Source organism: Pteropus alecto, unplaced genomic scaffold (genome assembly GCF_000325575.1).
Source record: "Pteropus alecto unplaced genomic scaffold, ASM32557v1 scaffold251, whole genome shotgun sequence".
Taxonomy (NCBI): Eukaryota; Metazoa; Chordata; class Mammalia; order Chiroptera; family Pteropodidae; genus Pteropus; species Pteropus alecto.
The window spans coordinates 1,675,325-1,696,885 of NW_006431048.1; the positions used below are offsets into that span (position 1 = coordinate 1,675,325).

The following is a 21,561-nucleotide window of genomic DNA, read 5'->3' on the forward strand; positions in this document are numbered from 1 at the left end:
AAACTCTTTGCATGTTTATTTGACATATAATATAATATCAGAGTCAATAAACTACACCCTAGAGAAGGTAAAATGACAGAGAATGTTCCTTCTAAAGTTCTTTAATGTTGGAAGACTCATAACAATTTAGCCACACACAGAATAATGTAAGAGGTTAGCAATAATATTTGTTGCTATCTTGATACTTAATTAAAACAAACCTCTTCCTCATTGCTAGAGACAAGACTTTTGTTTGGACTTCGGGTAATATTATCATTACTTGCTAATGCAAGATAAGAAACTGAAAAGGTTGTTTTCACAGCCGGCATCAATTTAGAGAGACAAAGATGGTATGTGAAGTTCCTCTTCCCAAAGTGTGAGGTGCTTCCCAGCTCTCAGCATCCCTATTTGAACTCTCTCTTAAACCAGTTGCCTAAGCAGAACTAGTACCCATGAAAATTACTCCTTCATGAGGACTGAATAGTAGACTCTACTAGAAATTAAAAAACATATTCCAGCTAATGAGATAAATTATCTTGATTAACATAATACGGAATCAGTTCACTGTATATAACATAAAAGAAAATCCTAATTCTACATAAGTAGAAAATCAATGATTGACAACATGAAAATTTTAACTTATATGCATTATAAATATTAAGTAAATCCAAAAAAGATTGACATTAGTGCTTTGGATAACAAACACAACATGATGAGAAACAGGTTGGTAGGTACTAATCAAATTTCAAGTAGAATTACACTGTCCTTAGCAATATTATTACAATTAAATCCAAACTCACTTACCTTCTGTGTCTACGCCTTTCCTGCCAGCACGACCAACCATCTGCTTATAAGTAAGAATATCTAGAGTTCGACCACCGAAAACAGGAGTCCGAATAATTACACGACGTGCAGGTAAATTCACCCCAGATGAAAGAGTAGAAGTTGCTGCCAAGACCCGAATCTGACCTTGACGGAAGGCTCCTTCAATGATATCCCTCTCCTCAAAAGTAAGACCTAAAAAACGGAAGTTACAATAACACAGTTGAACAACAAAGGGGTTATGGGCACAGACCCCACATGCAGTGGAAAATCCGTGTATATCTTTTGGCTCCCAAAAACTTAACTACTAACAGCCTATTGTTGACTGGAACCCTTACCAATAATTAAACAGTTGATTAACACATATTTTGTATGTTATATGTATTCTATACTGTATTAACATAAAGGTAGTGAAAATAAAATGTTATTAAGAAAGTTATACATAGTACTACAAATTTTACATTTGTAGTACTATATTGTATTTATTGATACCATAAATTTATGTTATCGGTTTACAAGATGAATTGTCTGTCAGCACCTACATCAATATTGTCTTACAGGATATAAAACATGTAGATAATATATATATTACTAACACTAGACATCAACAATGAAAAGATAATGTGAAAAAGAAATTCATACTTATTTACAGGGATAGCAATTCATGCAGTGATAATAAAGAAGCAACAATATAATTGCTTTATGGCAATCTAGTGATATGGTTGCTTCACAGTTTAGTCTACACACTAATGGTTATAAAATTTTTATAGCATACAGTATTATAGACATATTTATAATACAGAATTTGGAAACACTGTTAGTTTTTTAAAAACCACTTACCCGTGATGATAGGCTGATACACGGTCTCTCCAATTATGAGACAGGCATACTGCACAGTAATATAATTCTTTGCATGCAGTTACATAACAGCAAGAAAACTAACAATTATTAATTTTATATTAAATATCACTCACCTTATGCCTATGTAAGGATAGGATATCCATTTCAATACAGGTATTGTATGTGATGTTCTACACGATGAACACTTAGGTGGTGATGACGATGATGACACAAAAACGTCTCATACAGTTCTTGCTGAGCAGTTATTAGATTTTCACATGAAGACACTCACACACATATACAACAGATAATTTTATTAGCTGTATGGCATGATGATTAATTACCATTCATTGAGTAGGCTGAGGAGGAGGAGGAAGAGGAAGGGGAGTCTTGCTGTCTCAGGGGTGGCAGAGGTTGAAGAGGTGGAGAAGGTAAAAGAGAAGGTAGAAAGACATTGTAATTTGTCTCACTTTTTTGCTTTTTCATTTCTTTAAAAATGCTTCTATATGGTACTACTTCTTCCACTGTTTGCTTTAGTTTCAGTGCTCATATAATAGAAGGTCCATGTTATAAAAGAAATGAAAAGCAGTCTCAAATAATTGCAACCCTCCTGTCAGACTGTCTAATGTCAGTTTGTTTTCTGGCACTGCTGCTTCTACATCTTCTTCCTCATTGTCTGGCACTGGTTCAGAAGTACTCATCTCCAGCAAGTCATCTTCTTCAAGAATGGTACCTTGAAATCCTTCGCCCCCTACCTTTTTTGCCATATGCACAATCTCTTTCATGATTTCCTTGATTGGCTCTGTCAGAAATTCTGTGAAGTCATGCACAACATCTGGACATAGTTTTCTCCAACAAGAATTTGTTTCAGGCTTGATGACTTCCACAGCTTTTCTATAACAACAATGGCATTTTAATGCTGTGATCCTTCCATAACGTTCTCTGTATTGGCATTCTCTTCCACAGCATTGATACTCTTTTCCATAGAATACCATGTGTAATGAGACTTAAAGGTCCTTATGAGCCCTGACCTAGAGGTTGAATTAGAGACATTGTGTTTAGGGGCAAGTAGACCACTTCCATGCCTTTGGTGTTAAACTTATGAGTTTCTGAGTGGCCACAGACATTGTCCAATATCAAAAGAACTTTAAAAGGCAGTTCCTTACTGGAAAGGTACTTTTTGACTTCAGGGACAAAGCATCGATGAAACCAATTCAGAAAAAGGGTTCTCACTCTCCAGGCCTTCTGTACAACCAAAAGACTGGCAGATGGTGTTTATCTGTTCCCTGCAAGGCTCGGAGGTTAGCAGCTTTATAGATAAGGACAGTCTTGATCATAAACCCAACTGCATTTGCACAAAACACAGAGTTAGCCCTATCACTTCCTGCTTTAAATTCTGGTGCTTGTTTCTCTTCCTTACTAATAAATGTCCTTTGTGGTATTTTTTTCCAGAATAGGGTATTTTCAACTGCATTAAAATCTGTTCAGGCAGATATCCTTTCTCCTTGATGACTTTCTTAATGGTGTCTGAATCAGCAGAAGATGCTTCTCCTGTTATCTTGACATTTTTTAAGCCACACCTTTCTAAAATTATCAAACCATCTTTTGCTGGTATTCAATTCTCCAGATGTAGATCCTTCATCTTCCTTTTGTTTTAAGTTGTCACATAATGACTTCGCTTTTTCTCAAATAATATAAATCTCTAGGTATGTCTTTCTTATAGCAATCTTGCACCCACATACAAGCTGCATTTTCAATACAAAATAAAAAGGTATTTTGCAAAAAGTGCAAAGTTTTTGCACCTGCTGGCATGGCGCAGCAAAGGCTTCACAAATTTTTCTTTCTTTACAATGGTCCTTATGCTGAATTCACTTATCTTGAAATGATAGGCAACCACAGCCGCAGATCTCAATCTACAGTTTATATCAAGCAATTCAACTTTGCCTTGTAATGGCATGATTTTTCTCTGCTTCTCAGGAGCACTTCTAGCATCACTAGTGGCACTTCACATGAGTCCCATGGTATTATATCAAGTTTTACAGTATTGCACTAAACACGATGAAAAATATGCAAGAACCATGAGATCACTTTTTACTGAGATAGCCAATTTCTTAATCGCTTCACAAGGAGATGATTAGCACACGGCATTTTAAGTGGCTACTCGCAACACTTGAGCTCACTGCAGCAGCAACGAAAGGTGACTACAAAATTATTACAGTAGTACAATATGTACCACAGTTAATTTTATGCAGTTATGATTTAACACGGTATCTTTATGTTTGTTTCCATTTCTCTTGACTGCGAATGACCCCATGTACAGTCTATGTTCGAATGCGTAAGTTTCGATAAATTTTAACTTTTTATTATGTTTGTGTATATTTTATGATATTAAATAGATTAGTATCTATATATATTTTATTCATTCATGACATACCTTTTTCTTAATTTTTTTGATAATTGTTGAAAATCTCAAAAAAATAAACTTATTTAAGTGGACTCAAGCAGTTAAAACTCATGTTGTTCAAGGGTCAACTGTGTGATAAAATGTTAAATAAATTGAAAAGGTTAAATTTCTAATCTTAGAAACTATATATTCTTTATTTATTAATTTTATTCAATATATTGGGGTTACATATATAAGTTTACGTGTTCAATTCTATAATACATTATCTGTATTTTACATTGTGTGTTCACCACCCAAAGTCAAGTCTCTTTCTGTCAATCTCTTTCTGTCAACAAGTATTTGACCCCCTTTACCCTCTTCTACCTCCTCCCTTCTGGTAATCAATACTATTGTCTGTTTCTATGAGTTTTTATTTCTTTGAGAAACTATATATTCTTAATCATATCCTTAGCACAAACGATCATGGAAAGACCACTCCCTGAAATTATTTAATTCAGTGACTATCACAATCCTTGTAATTTTAACAACCTATTTGATTTTTAAACACTTCTAGCTCTCAAAATACAATATGAAAATATCTAAAATTAATTTGATTTTGATATATGTGTAAGAATATTTCAGTACCCCGTGAAAGGAAAGGAGACACTCAGAACGGAATAAAATTATGGTAGCAAGTACAGTAGATCCTCTTATTTGCGGTTATTCTTCCTCTAGTTTCAGCTGCCTGCAGTCAACCACAGCCCAAAAATATTAAGTGGAAAAGTCCAGAAATAAACAATTCATAAGTTTTAAATTGCAAGCCTAGTAGCATGATGAAATCTTGCACTGTTCTGTTCCATCCTGCCCATGATGTGAATCATTTCTTTGTCTAGCGTATCCTCGTATCCTCGCTGTATGTGCTTCCTGACCATTAGTCACTTAGTAGCCATCTCAGTTATCAGATCAACTCTCAGTGTCACAATGCTTGTGTTTAAGACTTATTTTACTTAATAATGGCCCCAAAGTGCAAGAGTGATGATGGCAATTCGGATATGACAAAGAGAAGCCATAAAGTGCTTCCTTTAAGTAAAAAGGTAAAAGTTCTCCACTTAATAAGAAGAAAATCTATACAGTCATGCGCCACATAATGACATTTCAGTCAGCAGCAAACCGTGTATACAATGGTGGTCCCATTAAATTATAATGGAGCTGAAAGATTCCTATTGTCTAGTGATGTCATTAGCACAATGCATTACTCACGTGTTTGTGGTGATGCTGGAGTAAACATACTGCACTGACGGTTGTATAAAAGTATAGCACATACAACTACATAGAGTACATAATTCTTACTGTATCTTGTCTATGTTCACATACACAAATACTTACCATCATGCATTGATTGCCTACAATTGTTGTCAGTACAGTAACATGCTGTACAGATCAGTACAAGTTTATAGCCTAGGTGTGTAGAAGACTACGTCATCTAGGTTTGTGTAAGTACATTCTATGATGTTTACACAATGACAAAATCACCTCAGAACAAATCCCCATTGTTAAGTGGCGCATAACTGTATGCTGAGGTTGCTAAGATCTATAAAGTGTGAAGAAAGAAAAAGAAATGCATGCTAGCTTTGCTGTAGCACCTCAAATTGCAAAAGTTATGGATACTGTGCATAATAAGTGCTTAATTAAGATGGAAAAAGCTTTAAATTTGTGGGTGGAAGAAAAGAACATAAAGCAAGTCCTGACCGCCCGCAATGTGGTGCACCAGAAAGCATTAAGACCCGACAAAGACTTCAGCAAGAGATCACTGAAACAAGTGATGCCAAGCCATTTATAGCAAATAAGGGATGGTTACACAAATTCAGAAATAAGTTTGGACTAAAATATAAAAATTACTGGAGAAGACTTTTATAATTGTTCTATTTTATTATTAGTTATTATTGTTAATCTCTTACTGTGCCTAATTTATAAACTAAACTTTATCATAGGTATGCATGTATAGGGATAAACATAGTATATATTTTTTATATGTATATAATATATATACATTCAGTGCTATCCACACTTTCGAGCATCCACTGGGAGTCTTGGAATGTATCCCCCAAGGATAAAGGGTGACTACTGTACCACTCTTTCAAGGAAACCAAGTACATAAAGGTAACAATTTTAGAATGTGCTTCCCCAGTGGTACAAAAAAAGCCTATATCTAGTATTTATATACTATACACATAAGTAAACCTAAACATGTTTGTTTTACTCTTGTTAATCTTAACCACACAATTTCTTAAAATGAAATCTAAGTGTATTAAGTGTGGTTAACAAGAAATCAAATGCACAAAAATGAAGAAATTGTGAGAATTTTTGGAGGGGGCTCCTTAATAACAGGTTATATATATGGATACCTGCATGATGAAATGCTACTCCCCATGGTATAGTTTTTTGTAATACAGAGTCCAGTCCTGAAGGTGAACGTTTTAGTTGATCAATCACTTCTAGGAGGCTCTTTCGTTCCAGCATCACTGGTGAAATTTCAGATGATCTTACCAATCCTGTCACAAAAAAAAATTATCAACATTGTTCACCTTTGTCTAGACCTCTTTAAGTGCTATCTTCCTAAATCATCACAGAGCTAAACACTAGGGCATTGGTTCAGAAACAACTACATATAATGTGGACATCTTGTAAAAATACTAATGCCTGGCTCTCACACATTGTGATGTAACAGATTACAACCTGGACATAAGGAATTTAAAAATTTCCCCAGGCAATTCTAATGTGCACCCAGGTTTAGGAAATACTATATTAGGGTTAGACCAAGCCCACAGGCGGGGATTGAAGGAACCAGCTGAAGGAAGGGAAGGATTATAGATACTGACTACCACACAGAGCTTAAAAATCAAAATACTTGTTCAAAGTGTGTCTCACCAACCAGCAGTGTGAGAATCAGCTAGGAGCCTAATTCTGTGTGACATCTTTTTAGCCTCTTCGGCACCAATGTGGTAATTAATTACATATTACTTATGTTTTGCCTCTCTGTGTACCCTTCTCTCCCAGGAAAATCTAAACTTCCTTAGATGTAGGAACTATGTTTTCTTAAAGAATTTCCCAAAGTTTTGGATTTCTGAACTAGTAAAACTTCTCATAAAACATATTTTTATTTTTTTAATTTTTTAGGTTAACTTAAAATTTTGAGGACCCACAGAGGGTTACCAATGTTTTATTATGCTAAAGAAAATTATAATTTTTAAATTACCATTGGGCATTACCTTTATTTCAAGGAAAAGTTGTTTTAACATTTAAAATATTACTGGTAATAATTTCAAAATTTATACTTCAACTTTATAAAAAATATGTAGCCTTTGTCTTTACTGGTAAAAATTTCATTATAGCCCAGACTTTGGTCCAAGCACCAGGATTTGGGAACCATGGCTGTAAATCAAAATTGAAAAGCCTCAATCAAAGAAAATAATAATGTTCCTGATTATTAAGAAATATGTTTCCATGGTACGACATAAGGAAAATAAGTTGGCAGAGTACAGAAAGTATCAATTAAGAGAGAACTAGAAAAGATATTATAATGTTAGACTATAGTCTACCCAATATAAACTTCAGGAAAAGTTTACTTACTGGAGCGTGGCTTGAGATACTCATCATCCATCCTCACTATACCACTGGTATAATAAAGTCATAATATATCCCTAATATTCTGTGACCATAATTGGTCTCTGTCTTCCCTATACTTTTCTTGGAACCCAAGGGACCACAGGCTAGTAAAAATGGTAAGGGAACAATACTTATCCCAAAATAAGTAAAAAATTTATATTAATGGTTATAGCCATATACTAGATCACTACCCAGCAATAAAAAAGGAACAAATTGATAAATGTAACAATCAAGATAAATCTTAAAAATATCATGCTGAGTGAAAGAAGACAGACGCAGAAAACATATACATACTATATGACTTCATTTATACGAAATTCTTAGAAAGGGTACAACAAATCTTGAATATCAGAAAATACATCAATGGTTGCCTGGGGCTGAGGACAAAAGGAAATAGACATCAAAAAAGCAAAAGAGAATATCTTAGAGTGACAGAAATGTTCCATATGTTGATTATAGTGAGAGTTATACAGGTGTATATATTTGTTAAAATTGATTAAATGATATACTTCAAATGTATTTTATTGTATATAAATTATATCTCAATAAAGCTGATTTTAAAATACATATGTATGTAAACACACGTTTATATACACGTATATGTATATGTATGTGTAATTCTTTTTAGATTTAGAGTTTGGAAATATATAGAGAGACAGTTGTTCACCCCAGGAAAAGGTGTATATGTGAAGTTTTATATAAAATTTAAGGGTTTCAAAGATCAACCTCTCAAAGCTCATGGATCCCAGATGAAAAAATCTGAAGATTAGTCTGAACATGTGTACATGTTATCTATAATGAGTGTAAGAAGAGGATTAGTCACAAAGCATAGTTTTGTAAGAAGTGCACAGGGGTCAGGTTGGTAGCAATGAGGAAAGAGAGCCATGCTTTGCTAATATAACCATAAACATTACTTTCAAGCAAATATATTAAGTATGGAGGCTTTCATTTCAATCAGTAACTTACCCTCAGCTTGATGGTGTAGATTGTAAAACTCATGGGCAATGGTATCTGCCAGCTTCTCACACCATTTCTTTGATGGACAGAAAAGTAATACTGAATGGTTATCACGAATGGTCTCATAGCATAAACTAACAACATGGTCCTCATCTCCCTAAAAAGGAAAAAGAAATAGCTATTCTAGTGGTACTTTCAAAACATTTCACATCAATTTAAAGTCATTCATTTTGCCACATAGGGAAAGTTTTTTCTACTCAAAAGCATAATAAAAATCAGTTACAAAGTCAGTAATGAAACAAAGAAAAAACAAAACAAGAAGAAAAAAAGAAATAAACCTCCTTATGATGCAAGGTAAGAAGAAAATATTTTCTATTCACTCAACTAATATTTATTGACCTCCAATCCTTAAGCAATGGAGAAATGATGGTGAGCAAAAGAAAATCAAGATCTTATCTGAAGAGTTTAGGTTGCACTGGAGAAAAATATTAAAGTACTAAACAAAAAAATGTAAAATACAATCATAAGATGTACTACAAAAGAGTTTTACAGTGTTTCGAGGCCTCATATTGGATGTAAATTTGACAGAAAGATCTGAAAGAAATGTTTCTCTGAGATGTGAAGGAGGGGAGGCTTTATCTCAATGAAGATAACTGAGGGACAGAGGAAACATTTCAGGAAAAAGCGCATGTGAAAGCCCAGTGGTGGCCAAGTGAAATGTCAAAATGTGTGTAACTGGACTAATTCACCTATTCATTCGTTCACTAAATAAATATTTACTATGTGCTAGATATTTTTCTAGGCACTGGGGATGGAGAATGAAGCAGAAAAAAAAGCTCTACCCTCAGAGTGTTTCTACTCCATTAAGAAGAGATCGATAATAACAAAAACAAGATAAGTAAAGCACACAGTATTTTCAATTTTGAAAAGTGTTAAGGAGAAAAATAAAATTGGGAAAATAGGGACCAGGAAGGGGAAGACACTGTAATTTAGATAAGGTGGCCAGGGAAGGTCTAAGAAAGTGACATTTGAGTAAAGGTCCAAAGGTGAAGAGTAAACCATACTAACACCTGATGGGGTGAAAAATTCCAGACAAAGAGAACCTGAGGAGGAAGATTCCTGGCATATTATGGAATATCAAAGAGAGCTCTGGAGGGAATCTGAAGGAAAATAGTAGGTAAGGTAAGAGAATTAAGAGGATGCGGGGAGGTCATGTGGGCAGTATAGGCTACTATAAAGACATTAGCTTTCATCCTAAACGAAAAAGGGAACCATCGCAAAATTTTCTGCAGGATGGTTTCATGATCTGATATTCGTTTTAAATAGATCCTTAGCTTCTGATTTAAGCAGAGACTGAAGGGGGCCAGGTGGGAAGCAGAAAAATCAAGTAGGAGACTATTTCAATAATTCAGGTAAGAGCTGAAAGTGATTCAAATGGGGTAGAGGCATGGACATAGTAATAGAAGAAAAAATTAACAAGCGAGTAAAAGAATGTGTTTACTTGTATATTTATTGAGGTGATCAAGGCATAGTCAAGTGACATTTGGGGTATAGAGCAAAGTAACTGAATAAGATTCTATATCAGGCATACAGAGACCATAAATGCATACCCATGAGGATACTGAAACACATGAATTTAGTCCTGTTCCAGCTCTAAACTTACCCTTAGCTTTTTCAGTACTCAGAGACAGAGACACAGCTCTGCATAAAAATAGAAGATGCTTCTCTTCACAGATGATGAGTCAGTACTTTAACCTCAGGATTGAAGAATCAAGCTTAGAAAAATACTGTGAACTAAAACTTTTTAAGTGCATTTAGGGGTGTGGGAGGAAATTTATCATTTACCAAGCACTTTCTAGATACTAGACAACTTTTTAAAAATTATATTTCATTCTTACAATACTAAAAATAAGTATTATATCCCATTTCATAGATGAAGACACTATGTCCAGACAGGTTTTGTGATTCAACTGATATCACAGCCATATCAAGTATCTCTTTTAAGCTTTAGAGATAGGTCTGTCTGACTCCAAACATGACTTTTTTTCCATTCTACTATATATTATACCTTCCATCTAATAAAAGTTTAATTTTCCACATTAGTTGTTTACTGTAAACTAAGCCATAAGAAAAATCTTTTCCCAGTTCAAAAAAATCTACAAAATTTGGTATTATTTTGTATTACCTATAGAAAATGATAATCATTTGAATTGAAAGCATAACTACATTTCCTCTCTCGTCATCACCACCAGTTCTTTAAGATAAAACCAATTAACTTAAAATCCTTATAATGGATATGTAATGTATATTTAACTACTTTGCAAATCCTAATTTACATAACTTAAAAACTGTTAATTTGTAGAAAATGCAATCAAACACAAAGTACTGGTGGCAGTAAAGTAAAAATATTGACTTAACCTTCACTTGTAGCATGGGTTGAAATTCCCTCACGAGCTTCATTGAAGAGTCATATATAGAATTTCCAATTTTTACTGACTCCAACAGTGGTACAGGACGAAAGTCTGTGTGGTAGAGTTCAGCATTCAACCAAGAAGCCACAAGCTCCAAATTAGGAAGAGTGGCACTCATGCCAACGATCTGCACAGCATAAGACAGAGGACTGGCTAAATCTGCCTGACTGCGAAAAACAAATGAATTAATGTTAAAAGACGCATAATATTAATGACAAATAGAGCTATTAACAATGTTCTTGGTCATGTCCTTTGGTACATATACGCATACATTTCTTTAGGGTATAATTACTTTAGGAGTAAAATTACTGGGTCACAGATGATCTTCAATTTTATTGGGTGTCAAACTGCTTTCCAAAGAGACTGTAAAACACTTCTACAATCCTTGTGTGCTTCATTATTTGACATCCTTGTCAGCATTAGTAGTGTCAATCCTTTTAAAGTCAGTCATTTTGGAGAGTATGTGGTAATATCTCTCTGAAGAGACAATTTACATTCCCTTAATTACTAATGAGATTAAGCACCATTTCATGTTTATAGACCATTTGCATATCCTCTTTTAAATGCCCATTCAAGTTCTTTGCCCACTGATATACCGGGTTGTGTTTTTTCTTTTTAATGTGTAGAATGTTCAGGATAATGACTTCCTCTTTCATTAGTTTTTGCTCAATTTTCTTTCCTTCTACTTTCTGTGGCATTATTTTATAATTCTTTTTCTAAGCTCTTGAGATAGATAATTCATTAATTTTTCAATATCTCTTCTTTAATAATATATACATTTTATGCTACTAATTTCCCTTTATAAACAACTTTCGCTGCATTTCACAAATTTTGTTAGAAGATATTTTTATTATACTTTCAGTTTGAACTATCTTCCATTATGATTACTTTTTGGAGCCAAAAGGGATCAAATGTATTTCTTAACTTCTAAACATGTGGACATCTTCTAGTTATACTTTTCTTATACTTATTTCTAGTTTAATTCCACTTGTGTCAGAGAATATATTTTAAATGATTTAAATCCTTTAAAATATGTTACTTTATGGCCCAGGATATGGTAAATGTTTTTTGTAAGTGTTCCATGTATAACTGAAAAGAACATATATTCTGTTTTTATTTATTATTTGTTCTACATACATCTACTAGGTCAAATTTGCTAATTGTTATATCTTCTATAACAATTTTGCTAATTAGTTATATCTTCTATATCCCTATTGATTTATGATATAGATGATTATCTACATGCTTTCTCACATACTGCGAGAAATGTGTTAAAATCTCCCTAAACTGAAAGAATCTATTGAGTATCAAGTACAATGAATAAAAACAGACTAACACCAAGGCACATCCAGATGAAATTTCACAATACTGAAGGAAGAAAAGGAACTCCTAAAAACTCTCAGAGAGAATTTTTAAAAAATTATACAAAAGATAAAAGATCAACATGGCATTAAATTTCTCAATAGTAACAAGAAAATTAAGTAATGCCTTGAAAACTCTAAAGGAAAAAATTTTTAATCTTGATTTTTACATTGGGACAACCTATGAAATAATTGCAAGGCATTTGAGACATGCAAATTTTCAAAGAAATTATACCCAGAATAGCCTGTACACTGAAATAAAGTGGAACTTCTTGAAAGACATCCCCAATCCCTACCCAAATGAGGAAGTAAATCAAGAGAAAGGCATGTGATCTTCAAAAATCTGGCTCTGACTCAAGCAAAAAGCTATGAAATGAATAATAATGATAAAAAAAGATCCCAAGATAACTGCTGGGCAGCACATATATAGAATAATCACCTATCCAGATTGGAAAAAAATCAGAAGTCTTTAGGAGAAACTTCTTCAAGAAGATGAATTTGGTATTTAAAATAGCAAATGTATTGGAACATATTAGGTGGAGATTTACACAAGTGGGAAAGATGCTGGGAATCAATCAGTAATAAGTACATAGAAAACCAGGCTATCAAACAAAAAAGACATTTAATAACTTCAGAGAAAACAGAGTTATTTAGAAAGTAAAAGTAATCATAATAGACTACCTAGCTCAGTTGACAAAGGCATTGACATAGTCATAATAGTGCAACTGAATACTAAGCGAATTATGACATAACTCTGGCGAATGGGGAGATGAAAGAATAAAGAGATGGGAGTGGGGAAAGATATTGGGTGGGTGAGTAAAGAATATAAAAAAGAGCTAGAACTCCATTTTCTATAGTAAAAAATCAAAATACAATGTGTAAAACTAAAAACTGAAGTAGCTGCATTTAGAAATGCCACTATAAATTTTTTATAATTATAAGAGTTGGAAGTAGTTGTTTCTGGAAAGTGGGGGATAACGAAATGTTATTTTTCAAAATTAGCCTAAGAACTGTGTATAACTGACAAATATAAAAACCAGATTTTTAAAATTCTGTCATAAAAGTGGTCAACAGTCAGAATTTCAGAATGTTTACAAGATAATCTAAAAATCACTCTCAAAAAAATTTTAATAATTTCTTCAATTAGAAACCATTTTAAAAAATAAAAAGTAAAATAAAATCATTCTCAGTCTTAAGTACTTGTTTTAGAACAAAAATGAACTGCTATACATGATTTTATCTTAAATACCACTCTCCTTCTTTAATTCATGTAATTTATACTTATTATACACTTTTGCAGACACTTGCTCAACACTGTTTAGAATCTCAGGAACACAGTTATTTCAGATACTCACCAAGATGCTGATTTCTGAGTAATATAGCAAATCTTGGTCAACAAAAGTTCCAGTAGATACCCTCGGTGAGAGTCTCCTAGCATATGCAATTCATCCACAACCACCATTCCTAAAGAGATTTTCCAGATACTAGGTTTTACATAGTTTCACAATTCTAATAAGTTTAAGACTCAATATTTTATATCTACAAAGTAGCTGTCATTGCAGGTAATGCAAATTTCTATCCATAAAACAAAAATCAGCTTCCACATAATGGACAATTCTTTTCCAAGGATTTCAGGTATCATAAGTGATCCTATTATAGTATATTCAGGATCTAAGAATCAATGATTAGCTAAACTCAGGGTAACTCAGGGAAAACTGCCTCTCATTACTCACACTTTTTAATTGTAATTGTGTAGAAATATATGTATGATGAGATATCAAAGACATCTATGACAGTTATTCCCTATATTGACTTTTCTATGGGGAAAACAACCAGGGCAACCATACTCATGTTAGAAAGTTGCTTAGGAAAATAGAATCATATCAAGAAGAAATTATTTTAAGGGATGTTTTTGTTTGATTATGGTAGGTTAGTGAGTCACCCTACAAAACATAAATATGATTATAATCCCCTTCTCCATTACTTAGAGAATCAAACCAGTCTATGCACTTGAATTACTGAAGAATTACTGAAAATTTAGTTATTAATCAATGCCTTCTTTAAACATTTTCATAACATCATAGTTTCCATGTGTACTGGTATCCCCCCACCACAAATCCTGCTCACCAAAATCAAGATCTTTCAGACTATTTCTCATCAGTAAGCCATCTCTAAATCACACTGCATAATGAGTTATCTCAGTATTTATTCATTCATTCATCCAAAAATATTTACTCGGCCTAGTGTTCCAAGCACTGTGCTAGGTATATTGGATATAACACTTAAGATTCTACTGCAATCCTCAACATATTTAAAGTCCAATGGGTCACAAGTAATAATTCTGATACAAATTGATGAATGTTATTTCTCTCTCCAAGCTTTATAGAGTAGAATCCATGTCTGATTAATCTTTGATTTCACTCTCCACTCCAACCCTACCACAGCCTTATCATTTAATTTCACCAGAATCTCAATGAGCAGCTAACTAATATTCTTGCTGGTTCTGTTGCTACTACAAACATTCTCTTCCTGTTGCTACCTCTACATAGGAGGATTTCTTGAGTGGTATTAAAAAAAAAAAAAGCATTTAGGTGGAAAATCTTCCTAGAGTCCCAAGCTCAAATACAGTGTCAGTTTCTATAGCTCCCTACCATTTCCCTGCTTAATGGTAGCCCTTGGGTGTAAGCCTAACCTAGTGCCACAGCACCAGAATATGATAATGAACACACATACACACTAATTGCAGAGATGGCAGATCCAGCCACAACATATTTCCTTTTATTCCTGGTAAAGTTTAGAAAGAAAAGAAGGAAAGAGAAATGACTTAAGGTTTTGTAAAGTGCAAAAATACAAATAAGTTGAGTCAATAACAGCAGCAGTACACAAATTTTTTTCCACAGATGCCGATGTCCAGAAGCAGATAACAGACAATAGAAGAAAACATGGGAAATACAGAAATCACAACATTCCATCAAAAAAAAAAATAGAAAATATTTGCTTATTTCCTAATTTTCTTACCTAATAGATCCAACTTATTTTCTTCTATGAGGCGATTGACCAGACCATTGGCTCTCTCAATTGTGCAGACAGCAATATCCAAGGAAGAGAAATGTCCTTTTGGAGAGGTACTGCCCATATAACCGTCTACTTTTATTCCTACTTCCTGAAACAGACTCTGAATTGAGTAAAAAGTAACAATACAGGTGAAAATATTTGATATTCCTGAATTATAAATTGGTTCTCTCCCAAAACACTAATATAAATATCTAAAGACATTTTTCATATTACTATTAGTTGTTCCTGGCCAGGACACACTAGTTCCTTCTAGAATCATACACTAAAAATATGAAGTTTAGAATAGACAAAATCAGTACAGATTTCTGTTAAAACAAAGTCAAATGAAATTAAGTATGCCAATCTAATGACACCATTTTACAGTTAAAGCAGTTCTAAGAACTACTTATAGAAATTAAATTGGAGAAAAACTACCTTAAGTACTAACACTTTTAATCTAATTAACAACCAAAAACCAGCTCTTTCTTTAATGCTAATATAACACTTTCAGAAACAAATTTATACTTCATGCAGAAAATATTCTCATTAACCCACTATTTTTATATAATGGAAGAAAAGTTTTCAAAAGTCAAATGCAGTGGGACTTTGATTTTCTTCTTTTTTTTTTTTTTTTTTTAGTTTAACTTTTAACTAACATACCTTCTCAACAAAAAGGATCCTTTCATCATTTTGTTAGTTTGGTCTAAGTTGAGAGGATGTAACCATGTAGGACCAGCTTTGTTGGCTATTTGGCCTCTGAAATAACTGTTAAAAAGATTTATAGAACCATAGAACTTAGAGCTGTTCATTCATCAAGATATTTCTGAGTGTTTATTGGGTTAAACCACAGTACTAGGGTTAACATCCTTATTTTACCAAAGAAAATACTGAGACTCAGCAGATTAGGCGCCTGGACTAAAAAGACACAGTGGAAAACCTGGGACTAGCACCAGATTTTCTGGACTACCAGTACAATAATCTTGCCATTCCAACAGCACATATTTTTTTCATTGCAGGAATCACAATAATAAATTTATCCTATTTAATGAAGCATTGTATTTGTAAAAATGCCTTAAAAACCAGTAAGCATCATACAGAACATTATTACTCATTTTTGCAAAACAGAGGAATAGACCACAGATCTGGAGCTTCATCTAAACACCAAAGGATTCTGTTTTTCATACCCTAAATGTTACCAAATGGCCCTCAACTATGATGGGATATGCTTCCTTAGACTCTCCGTTCCGTACTTCAGTCTAGTCTTACTATTCAGTTAAAATGCTGAGTCTTAATTTGCAAGTTTATATACTAATTAAAGTATCCCATTTACTTCCTAAGTTTTTCAATTTTAACACATTTTCACCAATTATTCTTTTAATTTGATGGCCCTTTCTCTTTCATGCAATAATACAAAAGTTTCCCTTCATAACAGAGTCACAAATGTAGTGGACAATTTGGTGATGGACAGAGGGGAGGGGGTTTGCGGGGCTGAGAGAATAGGGTGAAGGGTTAAAGAAGTACAAATTAGTAGCTGATGGATGGTCAGGGGATGGGGAGCACGGCATAGGGAATGCGATTAAAATGAATACATTGGCTAGGTGGAGGGTCAGGGGAGGGAGAGAGCAATTGGGGGGATCGTTTTACGAACTATATAGATGCCTAACCAATGTACTGTATACTTGAAACTAATTAAAATAAATAAATTTTTAAAAAAATTTCCCTTCATAAAGGGTCAACACCTAATGCTACATTGGGATGCAATAAAAGAAACTTTATTTTCCACTTGATTTTATAATTCTATTTCAAATGAATAAAGCCATGGCTGCCAATAACAGGACTTATCACAATTTCAAACTTAGTACGAGAATATTACCTGGAGATAGAATTTTTTCTCTTTAGCCACAGAAACAAAAGGCAGAATAAACAAAGCTTTCTTCCTCATTTCCAAAACCCGCTTCAAAATAAGTAATTCAGCAACAAGAGTCTTTCCGGCACTTGTAGGAGCTAAAACACATTATTCCACAGGGTTATCACAAAAAAGAAATAATATTTGATATACTGCATTACTATTTTAAAACACATCCGGTAACTACAGAGCCTAAGACTAACCTATCATTAAGGCCCAACTTTATATCCTCAAATGCCTCTGACTTTAAATTAGCTCTCTGAAATCTCACACTGAAAATAGGTACTAAATAAATCTTTATGTCAAAGTAAATGGTGATTATTGAGTAACTAGCTTGTAGCTGAAGATCCTTTCCTTTAAGTACCGAAGGGCTAAAAGCCCTGCTTTGAGGAAGATGAACAACTTTAACATGTTGTGATAGGAGTTTTACAGAAGTTGAAGGACAGGAACTGTTAGGAAGTTATGGAATGGAAACAGAACTTGTGAGAAGGCAAGGTAGTAGGGTAGAGGCAAAGAATGCCAAGCAGAAGAAATAGTATGTGCAAACACCTGGAGGAAAGCCTAGTATGTTCGGATGCCAGTAAGGAATTTAGTAAGCCTGAAATATAAAACAAGTAGGAAAGTGAAAAAATATGTGCTTCATGAAAAAGTTTTATAGTCCCACCATGTAAGGAGTTTAGAATTTATCCTGAAAGCAATGCAGAGTGAACAGTGAGTTTTATGAGAAGGAGTGACAAGATTATATTTGTACTTTATAAAGATTGCTTCAGCTGCAGGAGCAGAGCATAACCAAAGAGAAAAGATAAACTAGTTATAAGGCTATTACATAATCTAGAAGAAGGATGATAGTAGGCATAATGTTAAAAAGAGATTATAATAAACTAGATAAAGAACACAGAGAAGTCAAAATTAAGATATTTGAGGTTACAGACACTGGACTTGGTGATTAATTGATATGAGTTGGTGACCAGAGTTATGAATGACATCAAGTTTTGATTTAAGCAATTGAAATGGTCAGGCCATTCTATCATTGCCACTACTTGCCACTAGTTAGCATTTACTGTGTACTTTCTATGTACCAAAAACTGTTCTAAGTGCTCTCTCATGCTCTTTCTAGTAATTTGTAAGGTTACACAGCCAATAAGTGGTAGAGACAGTTTTCAGACCCAACTAATCTGACTCCACAGCCTGAACTTATATCTATTAATACATTGTCTAATTATTTTTTGCAGCCATAACTAAAAAAATCTGGATGACTCACAATTTCAGAGAAAACTATTACAAAAGAAGTCCATCTTACCAAATAATTAGTCTCTAAAGTCAGTATAGTAAAAAGATTTAAAAGTATACATGTCAGAGTTGCCCTTGAAAGCCCATATAAATTTTACATAAAGTATATTACATATGGTTTTGTATATTGAACCCTGTACAAGCAGGTCAATTTATAAACATATAATTTATGTTCACACATTGTAAAGCAACTGAGATAGACTGGAAGAAGAGCAGATATACATCTCCCATTGCACACTCACTCTCCACGCCATGTTTGAGAGGAATGACAAGCAGAACAGTTCTTTTTTTTTTCTTTCCTTCCCTCCACCCAGCCACATAATGGGTTTTGCATAATTTAAATATGCATATAATGAGACTCCACTTTTCATATATGTTTTAAGACTTTCTCTAGTTATAAAGCACTGTCTCGACCACCTCTAAAATAATTATTACCTCAATAGAATATTCTTTAAATTCATAATATCTTTAAAACAGAGAAATTAATTTGTACAAATTTAAATACCTGAATAGACTAAATTCTTGCCTTCCAGGACTTGTCCAAGCAAAAGGCACTCTGCCTGCCATTTAAACATCTTTTTAACACCGAAACTGTGATATTTCTCCAGAACTGGTGTAGGAAGTCCCCAATTTGCCAATAGCAGCTTGTCTACTTGATCGTCGGGAACTGATTGCTTGCATTCTCCTTTCAGGAAAAAAGAGAAAGTAATTAATAGTTGAATTTAGTTTAACACATGACTTCAGTATTTAACCCTCCACTGTGTTTTGGAATTCCTGTGCGTTAGAATGAGGCTTATATAAAGCACACCTGACTCAAACCACATCCAATACAAGGATCTGTACGGAATACTGGGCACTCTTAGGAGCGAGCCTTCTATAGGTGATATTTGGCCAACTAGGAAGTTGCTTCTGAGTCGAAAGACCCAGAAATCACTTGAACGTTACTAGCAGGTGGTCGTTGAATATAAGCTGAAAGGACGTCCATGTCAGAACAGAAAAAGACCTGCCGCACCAGGCCGGAGAAGAAGACTGACTATAAGATCAGTAGGTAGTGCAAACAAACCAAGCTCCTCACGATTAGGACACCTTCCTCCGACACGCAGTCCGGCTACGTGTTCACCTCCCCTGTTGCCTCCAGATAGCCTGGGAGTACCTGCAGCTGCGGGCGGCGGGCGGCCCTGGTCATTCAAACTGCGTCCCAGGCCAGGAGGAGGACTCAGAACCGGCCCCGAGGGGAGCAGGGGGCTGTCACTGCTGTCATCGCCGCTTCCCGAAAAGGAGTCTGAGCCTAATGTTGAACGCCGCCGTTTCCCACTCCAACGCGGAAGATTCATCGTGAACTTTTCCCGGCGGTTCAGGGACAGCCACACTTCTAGTGTCCTCCCGCTCGAGAGAAACCAGGCCTGGTGACAGATGTGGCTGTCATCTTCCCGCCACAGCCTTCAAACTCAGGCCTCCCAGCCTCCCTGGAACCATAGAGTTCTCAGTAATGAGAGTAACCTGAGGACAATAGACTCGTGGGGGAAAGAGCGGCTCTCGCTGGGTGTCAGACCTCCGGCATTTCACGTCTGTGGTTGGTTGGTGTGAGAAAACCGGAACTGGACCTAAATTAAAAGAGATGGGGGGGGGAGTGAAGACTCTGCGTATATAATCTGCATTTATAATCAGAGTGGCGTGAACATTTTTCTTTTTGTCCACTTCTGGTTTGAATAGCAAGGTTTGCTAACTTATAAAATGAGCTGTGCATAATAGGTGGATTAGGGGAAGTAAACATTGGTATTTTTTAAAAATTATTTATTACACATTATGTGTGCAAAACATACAAGTAAAACCTAAGATTTTCAATGGAACATAATAGACTCTCTCCTGGTGTATGATGGTAGGGCAGAGGCTATTTCTTTACACAATTTCCAATTTAGCCGTCATGCACTGCGGGTACGATGTGATGAGGAGTTGGGGACTGCTGGCGGATAGACCCTTAGCTGGCTCTGTGAACGCGGCAAGGAAGGGACTCTGGATGTACCTGAGTGATCATTCTGTGCTAAGAACTTATTAATGGACGTGTGATCCATATTTTGGCAAAGTAGAATCAAATGAGTTCTGGACGTAAACTGCTGATGATTAATTACCTTGTTGCAAACGCATTTCGCGAAGCAAATCTAGATGGCGAAAGCCTTGCCCAAAAGAGGCTGTGCTATTCTATAGCACTAAAAATCTGAAAAGGGCCAGTCCAATAAAAAAAGATTCCAATATAAGTCTGACAAATGGCATTTGAGTGTCAATTTCTCCTGTGAAAACCTACCTATCAAAAACAAACAAAAAAAACAACAAAAACTTTTTCTAGCGGCAGTATTCTAAAATTCCACAAGATGGAGGTATTATTCCACGAAGGAAACATTTTCCTAGTTACCTTTTATGCATTTATTCACTTAATTACTGATCATCTACTGTGTGCTGGGCACTGGGTATGTGGCAGGGAAATGGCAGGAAATAGCTCCTGCTCTCGGAAATTGCCTAGAGGAGAGGTACAGACATTAAACTAATTAATGATTTTTTTAAATGTACTAATGCTCAGGCAGAAAAGAACAGAGTGCTATCAAATAAATAAAAACGATCTTAATTTAGATTGTAATCATGAAAGAATGTCCAGTATAGCAGGGGTTCAGTGCAATTCTGTAGCCAGTCTACGTTTGAAGAAGTAAGTAATAGCTGTGTGATCGCGGGCAACTTGCTTAAGCTTTGTGCTTCCATTTGTTCATCTATGCAATGAAGATAATAATAATTACAACCTATTTAGTTATTATAAGCACTCAATAACTAGATATGTATAAG

The 21,561-nt window shown here is 34.7% G+C and overlaps 1 protein-coding gene across 3 annotated transcripts in view; it reads right to left on the reverse strand.

Moving 5' to 3' along the window:
- The window catches only part of POLQ (DNA polymerase theta), a 92,779-nt gene extending 72,541 nt beyond the window's left edge, over positions 1-20,238 (reverse strand). The window contains exons 1-9 of one of the 3 annotated variants that reach the window (XR_003048547.1): positions 19,883-20,238; positions 19,235-19,414; positions 17,407-17,537; positions 15,498-15,654; positions 13,835-13,943; positions 11,066-11,285; positions 8,657-8,804; positions 6,430-6,576; positions 784-996 (exon numbers count right to left, since the gene is read on the reverse strand). Coding sequence is in view for 2 of the 3 variants with exons in the window: in XM_006905550.3 (XP_006905612.1) it covers positions 784-996; positions 6,430-6,576; positions 8,657-8,804; positions 11,066-11,285; positions 13,835-13,943; positions 15,498-15,654; positions 17,407-17,537; positions 19,235-19,414; positions 19,883-20,063 (1,486 nt within the window). In the remaining variant the exon portion in view is untranslated. Of the gene's footprint in view, positions 1-783; positions 997-6,429; positions 6,577-8,656; positions 8,805-11,065; positions 11,286-13,834; positions 13,944-15,497; positions 15,655-16,193; positions 17,071-17,406; positions 17,538-19,234; positions 19,415-19,882 lie in introns of those variants that run through there. The other 2 variants (XM_006905550.3, XM_015596105.2) reach the window with 2 other exon arrangements.
- Positions 20,239-21,561: the final 1,323 nt, after the last annotated feature.